We start from the raw sequence: 13553 nt of genomic DNA on the forward strand, positions 1-13553 counted from the left end.
GAATTTCTTTAAAAAACTTATGCAGGCAGGTCTTTTTGATATAATGTTTTAGTGGAGAATAAGTTGAGAAGCCAAAAAATATCTATACTTAACTCTTGATAATGTGTCTTGATCTAGAGTGTCTTATAAACTGTCTAGTGAAGTGGTGTTCTCCAGGTAGACCGCGAGATGGTTAAAAATGGACTGTGAATCAAATTTATTTGAAGACACATAATGAAAGTAGAAGAGCATTTTGCACAGATATCTATGCTGTTTTATCTCTTCTATATAATAATAAATTCAGAACAATAGAAAAAATTAAATACTTTCATTAAACAAATCATAAAGCCATATCTTTTGTAAGGATGTGTGATAAGACTGCCAAATCTACATTCTTTTATATTCAAATATTCTAAAATAAACCATTAAAGAAACTCCTTAAAGCAACAAATAAATAATAAAAAAAAAAAAAAGAATCAGAGATAAAGCAATAGGACTGCTTGAAAAGTAGTTGAGAACCAAAACTCCATATTTATTGAAAAAAAAATCTAAAGAGGCATTGTTAACGAATTTATCAATAACGAAACATAATATAATATTACAGTATACTATCATATTAAAATTTATACATCATAATTGAGATTTTTATAGAAAACCTTAAGATAGTAAAGTGGTAAAGATAGCAGCAATAGCAGTAAATAGGTTCTTTAGGATATCAATTCCAAATAATTATTCAATATTAAATATCAAAACAGTGTATCATAACATATATTTTATTATTGGCTTCTATTTGAGATATTAATTTCTTTGAGGTGTTATCGTAAACTTTGTAATAAATTTAATATATAGTTCTGCTATTTGCTATTTTTAGATTTTATCTTCTCTTTGAGTATTTCTATTAATTATTTTTAATTAAATTTCAATTGATTCATGCAATCCGTAGTTAATTTTTTTTTTTTTTGAGCATACTTAAGATCTCTCCAAATACAAATGCCACTCTTTCATATCTTAACTGTGGGTGTTTCCTGCATATTCCAAAAATTTAACATATTTGCTTGCACCAGCTGCTTTATGCAGTAGGAAATAGTTCTGTAACGCAACAGTGTCTTGGTATGCCAATTTCCAGTTCTATTAGGGGATTATTATTATGCCGACAATAGAAAGCATGCAGTGCGCATGCAATGCGCATGCTTCTACTATAAATCAAATTCCACCCTTAATTGCATATTATATTCACCTCACCACTGTGGTCAGTTTCGATAATAACAAAACAAAAAGTCTACACACACTGAAAACAGAAATCAATAATATCAAATTGTTTGTAGACTTTTTAAATGAGTTTCTTCGGCAGAAGTTTTGGGTACAAGTTCAATACCTCAAGTGCAAATGTAATACGACGGACATACGCGATATAAGTTTTAACCCTATTTGTAATATCGAACCATTTCTAAGTTTGAAGGGATTTCAAAACATTGGACAAATACTCCATAAAAGTCTACATAAAACTGTCAAAATTTGTGCGGAAACAGGCGACATAATAGTCAACTTTGGTCTCCATTGTGCAGAACTGCGCTGCGCATTTATTTGTGCCATAGTCGCTAGCAGGTACAGGATAATATATTAAATCACAACATACAGGACCTACGCGCGAGCATCAAATTCGAATGGCTTCAGTTTATTGAACGCTCGTGGTACTGTTCGGTGCTCTCTTCTTGCTCTTGGGAATTTTACCAATTTAAGGCGCTGACGTTTCATATTTGAAATTATTTTTGTAATTGCGTTTCAGTGCATTAAAATAATATATAACGTGTTCTAATTAATAATTTTATAGACATTTTTTTTGTAAAATTAAGCATCATTATAAATTTTTAATATTATAAATGAAGTGCTTGTTTATTAACTAAATCAATTTAAAGTTGTTTGATAAATTAAAATAGAAATTTCTTGAGGCGAAAAAAAAAGAAATTTAAATTTAAATAAATTTTATAAGAAATATTAATAAATTTATAAGAAATATTTAAAGTGCTTATATTTAATTAACAAAGTGGAATGGATACAAACGGAGAACCAGCTCAAAATGGCGTTTACAAGAAACGTCCATTAATTTGTTCAATTTTAGATCCTAGTAAGTTTTGTTTTGTTTTTGTTATTAATATGCTCCTTTATTTAAATTACTCATACTCGCACTAGCACTCGCACTCGCACTCTCATTCTTATTTCTCTATATCTCTCATCATCACTGTTGACATTATTTATCATATTCATTAAGTAATAGAAATATATGTGCTACTAAGAATAGTCGGTGCTTCGCTAACTGAAAGTCTGCTATATGTAAATCCTTACTATTTTCCGATACTAATATGCTTTATATAATAAAAAAATTAAAACTGTTAACTACATTGAATACATTTTTTTAATACTAATAATTAATTACTGCTTTGGTTTTTGTTATATAATTTAATTAATAATTTAAATAATAACTGCACTAATAATTAATAAAAATCAATATTGTTGCTAATTTCAGATGCTTGGTTTAAACCGGAACGCTTACATCCACGAGGTGAGTAATGCAGGAAGAATTACAGAAATATTATACATGTAGTTCCACTAGACATTCTTAAACGAAATTCACTCATCCATATATCTACGTACGTACGTACGTACGTACGTTCGTTCGTACAAGAGGTATCAGACAAAGACAATCGTTCAATGCATGCATTAGAATTTACGTAGTGCTGTAGTGAGCACTCAGCGCGTTTAAAATTCAGCGATGTGTAAAATATAATGAAAATATAATGAATATAATGAAAATTCTACCTAAAAGACCTGCTTTACAGTCATAGCGCACAAACGCCCCGTACCGTAGATGACGATAAGACTGGGTGTTGGCGTAGTGTTGGGCGCTGTACACGTAATAACTACAATAACTCGTCCATTATTGAGGCACAAACGAATAGTAGTAACGTAGCCGTAATGCCAGGTTTTTGCGTATGTGTATGCTTCGTATCCTTAGCAACAATGACACTACAAATACTAAAGTAGTCCTTTGTTTATCCATTTTCATTTTTCTCCCAATTTTTTTTTCACAAATTTGCGTATTTTATTTACACATTTTACCGATGATAATGTTTGCTCGTGCCACTTCTGGCATTAAAGCAGCTCTCCAGCTTATAAATGTTCTGAGAGAATAGTTAATATTTAGAACAAGCCGAAGTGCAGGTAAAAGTAAAACGAATTACGTTATTTCAGAGATTAAATTATAATAAATAAGGTCACTAACGACAATTGTAAGGGTTATTCAAGCATTTCACTATTGCATTTATAAAATTTCATATTTAAATATCGAATACAGTTAAATATTTAAACAAATTTAACATATATAACAGTTTGATAATTATAAATATTTTATAGTTTGAAAAGTTATGAAATTATTCACAATCTGTATAAAATAAAATGCTTTTACCTTTTAGAATCTTACGCATGAACTCTAGGTCTATCTCCTAGGTCTAAAAATTAGTATTATCGTAGTAAAACTACGTGTTACTTAAATTAGATAAACGTAAGTGTAAACACAGTATAAGAGCTATTTACTTTTAAATGGATTGTATATACCATATATATTCTCTCTGATATATACTGACAGCATATGTTAAAGTCATATATGTTTCTAAATCATATATTTTTGAACACAAATAATACACAATTTTTAAAATTAGTTTGAAAGAATATCTTTTATTCACACCTATATTTCGACTATAGTCTATAGACACCTATAGATTATATTAAAACAATAAATTACATATAACTTTTACAAAATATCTTTGTAAATTTCTTATGAATTTTTAAACATTGCTAAAATTGTAAAAATATTTTATTTATATAAAAATTTGAAATAAAAAACAACCAACTTACTACTGGAACATACTAAATGTATAATTTATTTTTTGGATTTTTAAGATTTTATTTTTTCTTTTTAATGTTTGAGCGATTACTATATTTTCATATTGTTTATTAAATGAATAATAATTCTTTTAAATTTAAATATTTTTCTCTCAGGATCTCAAGGTTTCTGGTATTCTTAGCCTATAATTAACAGACAGACAAATTGTGCATAACAGCAAAATACCTAAGCTTACTTAAGAATAATTATAATATACATTATAAATGTCAAAATCGAATACAATAAGAAAATATTTACTTATATTAGTAAATAGTCTTTAAAGCATTCGAATAATTATGGAGACTAGCCACAAGCTCACGGAATCTCACAGAATATATAAAATTGAAAATTATTTCCTATATAGTATCGGCTGATTACAATTATCTTTAAATAAAAAATCATTATAAAAGTAACTTCGACTTTTTAATACACGTGTGACAACATCATTGAGTTAAAAACTCGATTCTAGTATTTGCTCGCTAATATATGTGATATGATGGTAGACCTGGTAGACTTGGTTGTATTCGGAATTACTCGTTTTTAAAGAACATTAGTTATACGCTTATCCGAAAACATATTTTCTTTTTAACAATTAATTTGTATACCCTGACCGTTAACATATATAGTGGAGAGCTTTTCTAAGTTTAACTTTGTTTGACGAGAGATCTGACAAAATTGTTTTCCCCACCTGTTATTCTTATCTATACTTTTATAATCCCCACACCATTGTGTTTAGAGTTTAATATACTTCTGTATACTTCTTTTACTCATTCTCAAATACTATTTTTGAGGAAGTATGCTATATTATATATAAACGTAGGAATGTTGATAGTGTTTGACGGATCTTATATTATATATATATTGTGACATTTTAAATTAAGCTATGTAATTACATTGCCCCAAATGTGGTATAGACTCTTTTATATGTTATTTGATTTAATATTTGAAAATATTAAATATAAATTATTTTATATTATTTTATTTTTATTTTATTTTTACTTTATTTATTTTATTTTATTTTTATTTATTTTATTTTATTTTTATTTATTTTATTTTTGTTTATTTTATTTTAATTTATTTTCTTTTATTTTTATTTGTTTTTATTTATTTTTATTTATTTTGTTTTATATTTTTTTATTTTTTATTTTTTATATTTAATAATTTAAAATATATATATTAAATAGTTGTCGTTTTGATTGTTTGATCTTATGCCAGTGTCATCTTTTTTACTTGACTTCTTTATTTTAGTTAAAAAAAATTATTTTATTTAAATCCTTTTTTTATTTTTGAAGTATAAAAATATATATTAGATCAACATAGACGAAGAGTTGTGGGTAGAAATATAAAGTAATTGGTGGAAATGTAGAATATACGTTTATTATATGAAGATCAACAAATCTTGGGAAGGCCGTTTCCAATTATTAGTGAGAACGGTTTTCACCAAATTTTGTACATACTGTAAATATATTTGTATGTATATTAATATATATGTGTAATATATATACTAGAACACAATTATTATATCATAATGTCAACTGTACTCAGCTCCGGAAGTTAGGAGCAGTAGTTATCACCGATAAACCTTTTTTTTTGCGTGAAAAGTGAAGTTTTGTGATAAATATAGTTACATGCTCTCTTGAGTTCTGGAAAAGTTTATATTTTTTATTGGACTATTTGAAATCATGAAATATCCTTGGGTATTCTGTTATTCTTATCATAACTAAGATTGTTAAAAGACGAAATAAAGTTAATAATATATAGTTTATTGTGCATTTAAAATGTACTAATAATGCTGTTAATCGCCTGAAAGTATATTAACACATATTTCGAATCACTTAAATTAAGTGTCAGCCACTTTGTATGAACTAGGATACTTAATTCTCTAAATGTAGTTGCACTTGACAAACGAAATCAGAACACTCCCTCTCTCTTTCACTCTGCCGCAAAGCTAAATGTAAAGTGTAAAGTGTATATTTCTTTTTTCAAACTATTAGCAATTTTTTCCTCATTTTTGCAATGTATGTCGTCACACACTTGATCTCTATTGATTTTGTGCAGCGTTTATAGTGGTATCTGCATTTGTATCTGTATCTATTATTATTATTTTGCCGGCAGTTTGTATGTGCAGTCTTCATACTTTTTTAATTTGACTTTTAGTCATCGCTTTTAGCTTTTAGCACTTCAGGAAAATCAATTTTCCAAGCGCATGAAATTTTTTGTACAATTTTTCATATGAAAAACCGTGTTAAGTTGAAAAGCATGTAGCTATAATCGGTCGCATGAACTCAGTTTGAAAAAGATACAAATTAAAAGCTAATGGATTAAAAAAAAATAATGAATAATATTTTAAATGCTTTTTTTGCATGAGATTTTATTTTTTTTTTTATTAATCTACTGTTGACATTGTGAACATAAAGTATCTTTAACACTAGACTGGTGAATTTATTTTCTTTAATTGTTATTCTTGTCATCGGGGATAATTACTGATTGGCATTAACCCATATCCGCCCAAGGATTTTTTTGGAATTTTTGGTCAAAATGTTTTAAAGATAAATTAGTAAGGGGTGGGGGGTGTGGAGTGAAGTCACAAATATTTTTGTAAAGCTAAAGCTTTATACATTCAAAGTAATGACATATATAAACTCGAAAGTTTTTCTAATATAAACAAAAAATCCATGAAAAGTGATAAAATTTGCTGTTCGATTAATCGAACGTTGGGCAGATATGGGTCAATCTGTGCCCTATTATTATAATCTTAGTAGGTTAAGTGTTTCCAAAATTGTTAATCTATTTTAAATTCCATTCATTTAAAATCAAGTCTTTTATCACTGGATTGAATTTTTACTTACTTTTAAATATAATTATCGGTATTCCTGGAACCTTTTATGCTCAATATACCTGCTACAGTCATATTCCAATATTACAATTACGGGACTCTTCGAGCATCTTAAATTTTTATTAATGTTAGAGATGAATTTGAACGTCATCTCATTGATTCAAATTTCTTTGCATTCATATTTTTTAATTTGTTATATTTTTTATTTTAGAAAAATATTAACAAAATAAATTATAATATAGTCAATTAATTCATTTCTATTTCATTGCTAAGGCTGAGTGGTCAACAACTGAGGTTCTCAATTTTAGCAATGAAATATTATATTTACCTCAAAGCTTAATTGAAAGGTATATGTAGAAATACTGGAATTTTGCAAAAATGTTAATAAAAATAACTGGGATCACCATACTAAAATAGCCCTGTACATGTCCATATACTGTGATTATACAGTTAATACTCTGCTTGGGCTCACTATTCTAGAGAACAGTGCTGCAAATGCGACACAATATTAGCAAAATATAGTAAATATAAAAAAAATACAAAAATAGTTCTTTACATTATGACAATAGAAGTACATATAAAAAGTGATTTAAGGTCCTTTTGAAAGAGCTTCACATTACCCTATCATGTAGGGTTATGTTAACAATATTTACTACCTATGTCTTGGACCACAACTAAGATCTAGTCACAGTGAAGAATAGCATTTAAAGAGTTTAAAGAAGGAATGTGGAGTAAGTATTGAAATTTATATACTTCAAAATTTATATACTTCTTATATGGTATCCTTTCAGTCAAAATCTTTGCTTACACAAATATAAGTTGATTTGATTTGAAAAGCATACTTACAAAATCAGCGAATTGCTATAACATTAGATTTTAGAATTGTATTACTATGTTTTAGTATTTCCATAATATGAGTACACAATCAGAACAAGTCAGGCAATCTTGCTTTTAAAAACTCATCTCAAATCCTGTAAGAAATGAAAATTAGTGTTTAAAATTTGACTGATATACTTTTTGAGACACTAAAAGACACAACCAAATAAAAGCTACAGATAAATAACCAAGCAGGTACTTTATCTATCATTGAGAAAATAAACGCAATGAGAGGTATTAATGCTCTAAACATACTTATATTTTTTATAGAAATACCAGCGTATATATGAAATACCACGGTAAGCTCAAAACCACAAATTGAAGAGAAAGTAAATTCTTCTGAATAGAACTAGAATTAAAATAACGAAACTCTGCTTTGTGGTATGCAGAGTGATACCGAAAAATTGGATATGACACTGCAATGAAAATGCGAAAAAAGACTAGTGATAGCGGGCACTACCTTTTATGTTCCCCATTTTTTTTATATCCATAGGTGTGTTTTGACAACACTACTCTTATGCGAGGCTTTGACAGAATTAGTAGTTCTTCTGAGATCAAAATTAAGCAATATATTTCTATTATCGTACTTTGATTTATTTTGCTAAACGAGAACTCAACTAAAATCACTGCAATGTCCGAGTAAATTGAAATTTTTACAATATTTATTTAAATATTATTTTAATATATTATTAAGTGCTGGAATATTTGATATAACAAATATTTGAATGTATATACATATAAGTATAAGTGTTAACATAAGAAATGTTCTAGTATTTATATTTTTGCGAACCAGCCGTTATGACACACCGACGGTTTCGATGTTATTCTGAAGCTGTTCAGAGATAGTTTAGTTAAGAACTATAATTTTAATGTTTCGAAATTCCATTAAAAAAAGTAATTCCCTTTTTTTTACAAACAAGTTCTATTATTGACATTTTATAGATAATAATTTTTCAGGCATATGGTTAATAAAATTTTAACTATGTTTTATTAATTTTTAAAACATTTTTTTCAACTGAAAGATTGATAAAATATATAATATCTTTGTTAAAGATGAAAATAGAATAGTTTATACCCTGGTGGTGCAGTGATTGAGAATCCCTGGTTATGGATTATCTGCTCAACTAATTTAATGAATTAATGAATAGAGTATAAAGCTACCTGAAAAGTGGGAATGTGGTCATAAAGAATAAATATATACTTCTTTAAAATAGATTATTAATAATAGTTTTGTTTTTTAACTAACGAGCTAATTGATTAGTAATTAAATAATTTTTAATGAATTTTATTTAAACCAATATTTCTACCATAATCTATAGTCATAGTACCCTGATGATGTTTATAGATTAGAGAAATATTATCTTTAAACTGATCACATTTTTTGAAATGAAAACAGTTAAATCAACTTAAGTTGTCAATTTTTACTATATCTCTCAAGTCTTTATATGTGAATTTACTCTTATTTTATAGAATATCTATTTTAAAAGAATTTTGATTTTTATAGCGTTTTGTTCAAACATTATTAAAGTACCTAAATTTCTATATTTCTAATCACGTTCCCCGAAATTTGTAGATTTTAAATTATTATTGTAATTGGTTAGGTGCCCAAATTAATTCTTCACGCCTTACAGTTTAAGTACTGTAATGTAAGGCCAGTCAACTGATAGGTTAGGCTTTAGTGGTGATCTTGTAATCAGAGCCTAATTCAGCTTAAATAATGGAACTTTGTTATATTACGAATATCTTACCTAGATTTTACAATACAATTTTAAAACTAACATAATTTAAAGATGTCTCTAAGTAATGTGTTCTATTGTCAGTAGACTTTTAATAATTGGGTATGAACATATATTTTCTATTCCTGTCCCCTTTCTTTAAAGATCGAAATTATCATTTTCTTTTTCTAATTGTATAAATAGGATCGGTTCACTATAGTCGGAGAATTTGACTGTGATGGGATATCATAGTTTATATATATCTATATTGTGATATGTATATAAATATACATATATATAAATATGAAAAGCATATAGTGTTTCCAAGAGTACTCTATACTAGACCAGGAATACTTAATTACTGACCTTTTGCTTCTTCTTTTCAATTAAAGAATTATAGCTTATTCGATTCCTATAGTTATTTTAATCAAACTATTTAGCAAATTCTTGATGTTTGGAATATAGTTAGAGATTTAATTGAAATGTAGATTGAAGTTGTATTAAACGCAATTCTAAAAGTTGCAATTTTGTGGTGAAATGTAAAATTCTTTGGATAATGTTTGCTTTATCTTATATAATGGAAAAGTGCAAAGTTTTTTTTAGTTTCTTTTGAAAGTAGAAGGTTGAATGAACTTTTCGAAATGCCCTCAACTACAACATATCCTTTATTTTGTATATGAACTTTTCTATACAGTCTACCTGGCAATCTGCTGTCGTTTCTCGATATTCGGTTTATTTGTTGTAAAAGTAACATTTTCAATGCAAATTTCAAATGAAATGAAGTACATTTGAAATGTGCAATATATTTTTATTTGCAACTGAAGCTACACGTTACACGGCATTAAACATTTTCCAGATGAGTGCTAACTTTTCAATTTACAAATGGATAAAACGTTAAAAAAATATTAAAAAAATAAATGAAATTATTTCGAATCTAAGTCACGTTTAGTTTAGTGCTTTCAATTAATAAAGCGTATATACTTTCTGGGTACGAAAAAATGTATCTACAAGCCAAGTTAATTACAGGCACACGCCATCTGAGTTTGCATTATGGACTAATGGGCAGTTGTGGCCATAGAATGTCTGCTTAACATATTGATGTTCAGTTTGTCGGCATATTACTTAGCCTAGACTGAATATGCAGTATGAACCAAATATCAGTTAGCGACGTGTTTGCGTTCGCAGTAGGGTGTGGGGTGACGTGTATTCCTATTTTAATTAGTTAACAAACATTATGTAAAAATTGTTAAATTTTATATGGGACACGTCTTCTGTTTTCTGTGTGAATCACCTTTCCACCCAGCGATGTGCGATGTGCGATTTGCCAAAGTCACTTTAGCGTGCTTGAGGTAGTCTTGTAAACTGATAGCGTTCACGTCGTGCCCATAATCTACCATTAGAACGGCAATTTAATATTGTTTCTTCATTTGAACGGACGGACTGTAGGTGCAGTAACGTCAACTATAGTTCTTTCTATTTAAGTTGGAAGTGTATAGTTACAAGTTTTACTTCACTTCCATATTTTAGCTTCATTTTTTTATTTCTCTGCACTTTATATGTGTACCAATGGTCTTAGTATGGATATGCAATTATTAACACTTTGGTTGGCTTTGCTTCGTTGATTTATAATGTCGGCAACTGACGTGTTATGTGTATTCCTCCATGCAGTTCAAGCTAAATTAGTTAAAACAAAAAAAAAAAAAAAATAAGCAAAACAATGTACTCTTTAAAAAAGTTTTTGGCATGTTGATGGAAAAAAAATATTTAAACTAAGTGAATTTTTATGAAAACATATTTTTATAAAATACTATACATTACTTTCGGCTGCCTAAGAACACAAAGCTATTTGTTTATATTGCAGCAATAAAATTTTTTTAATAAAATTTCATTTTTATTGATTTATTAATAATGCTATAAGCATTTCTAAAAATATATATATTAGATATTTGCAATTACTTTTAGTAAACAATCACATCAATCCTAACAAGACTTTTTACTACCCCATTTAACTTTTATTAATATTATGTGATAGTATAAATATATACCCATTCTCTCTCTATAGCAATATATTATTATCAGCGTAGAATATCTTATTTAATATTTAGTTGGTCTATTGCCCGTAAAAATATCAGTGAAATATATCGCCAATTGAATATATTTACGCTTATTGATTTTGTTTTACTATGCTATTTTTCTCTCAACATTAAATATGTTGATATAGACGTAGTACGATATATAGTCTTTTTTTTAAATTTATTCTATTTCGAATTTTTGATACAATTATTTTATGCTTCTTATCTTTCTTTTTTTATTTTTCATATTTAAAATACTTAACGCGTTTTTGGTGCTGTTAGCTGGCATTTTGTGTTTTACATTTTATAAAGTAAAAAAGTTGACTTTATAATACATTTGTGTTCAATTAATATGAGGAATACGTATGAAGTGTGACATAAACAATTTATGACTTAATTAAATTAGTAAATGATGTTAAAAAATTTTTGTTATAGTGCAAGTCTAATGCTACTTTTAGATTAAATTTTTTTACTCTTTATTATGCAAAGTGTATATAATTAAATTAATGAAAATTAAAATGTAAGCAATCTTTAATTGATTTTAGTATTAAGTAAACCTGATAAAATCAAATAAATGTTTTACTAAAATCCATATTGTAATAACAATTTTTTTATAGAAGTTTGAAGTACCGTGAATAATTTAATTTAAGATACAATAATTTGTTATATTAGATACCATACAGAATACACATATTGTGACATTTCTCAATTTCCACAATGAATTTTGACTGTTTTTACAGGTATCGATACACAAACTTCGTTTTGTGTTCGTTCCGAGTTAATCACAACGTGTTGTGAGTATTTCTACAAATTCCATAATACGAATTTTGCTTAGTGGTGATTGCGAATGATCCACAACACGTTTTGACTGTTTTTTTTTTTCGGCTAAGTAAATTGAAACCTTTTAAAGCAAAAAATTACTAATAACTACTTTGACATAACGATGCGTATTAGTCCTAAACTGTCCTAGATATGACGACTGAACAATCCTGAGCGCAAGAGTTTCAAAGTAGCTTGATTGTCTGTTAGCATGTGTATATTGCTATTCAACCGATATATAACAAGCTATAGTTAAAAGTCATCACTTGGGCCTGAAAAATGTTGTAGTGATAGTAAAGACAGCCTTATATGTTATAGGTTTTCAAGTTTAGTATTTTTAGTGGGTAAAGTTTAGTGTCTTCACCAGGATCTATATTAGGCTTGTCTTCGTATAATATATTATAAGAATTCTTAGCAATTCTAGACAATTTCTTTAAATTTTTTAAATAAATTCTTTTAAAAACCAAAGCGATGTAATCAAATGTTGTAAGTGTATTTTTATGTACCTAAAAATATGCTTCTTGAATTAAATATGTACAAAAGTCAAATAGTTCTGCAGTTGAAGCAAATGCCATCTATCTAAACTTTTATGTTTCTTCCTTGTCACAAAATTGCTCTCTCCGTGTAATTTGTATCTGACAAATTAAATTCTTATGGCGGGCATATTGCCAGCAAGAAAATTGTACTGAACGAAGAATGTAGTTTAAGTTCACTTTTTTCTTTTAAAAAATTTAAAATTGGTTTTTGTTTTATTTATTTATTTAAATAAAATTTGTTGATGGTTTTTTTTTGTTTTCTTATGGTCTTAATAGAAAATGAGCAAATTAGGATTAAAAATGTACGTGGAAATTAATATCTGATAATTGTGAAAATAATATTGATTGATGGTATCTCAAATCGATATATACTTTTTTGAAACTAAAAAGATAAAATAAATTATTTAATTAACTAGATAAAAAATGTTTTTTTATACAGTTTACGTTGGAACTTATTTTGCACTGAGAATTTCTACTTATTGTCCATAAATTTTTTTTCTTATTTATTGCTTTATTTTTTCCTAAGGTAATATTAAAGAAAACTTCTGGTTGAATTTCAATTAATTTGGCTGGATTGAATTTATCTAGCACTCTTAACTCATGAAGCATTGGTTTTAGATTTGTATCTATAGAAAGCAAGCTCTTTCCTTTCTTATTGCTAGGCATTAGTAATAATTTTTGTAAAAATATTATTTTTTTTCTCTACCTTACCTACCTCTACCTTGTTTTTAGTTATTCTATTTCATTCTAATTTTCATCAATTTTACTCGAAAGCAGTAA

The 13553-nt window shown here is 27.3% G+C and overlaps 1 protein-coding gene across 3 annotated transcripts in view; it reads left to right on the forward strand.

Moving 5' to 3' along the window:
• Nucleotides 1-13553, forward strand: part of LOC119687047 (reticulon-1-A) — a 68911-nt gene that overhangs the window by 13428 nt on the left and 41930 nt on the right. The window contains exons 1-2 of one of the 3 annotated variants that reach the window (XM_038101198.1): nt 1983-2104; nt 2504-2539. The exons of 1 other annotated variant lie outside the window; for it this stretch is intronic. In XM_038101198.1, coding sequence (XP_037957126.1) covers nt 2029-2104; nt 2504-2539 — 112 coding nt within the window. In that variant the 5' untranslated portion in view covers nt 1983-2028. Of the gene's footprint in view, nt 1-1982; nt 2105-2503; nt 2540-13553 lie in introns of those variants that run through there. One more of the 3 variants, XM_038101196.1, reaches the window with a different exon arrangement.

Source organism: Teleopsis dalmanni, chromosome X (genome assembly GCF_002237135.1).
Source record: "Teleopsis dalmanni isolate 2A chromosome X, ASM223713v2, whole genome shotgun sequence".
Lineage (NCBI taxonomy): Eukaryota > Metazoa > Arthropoda > Insecta > Diptera > Diopsidae > Teleopsis > Teleopsis dalmanni.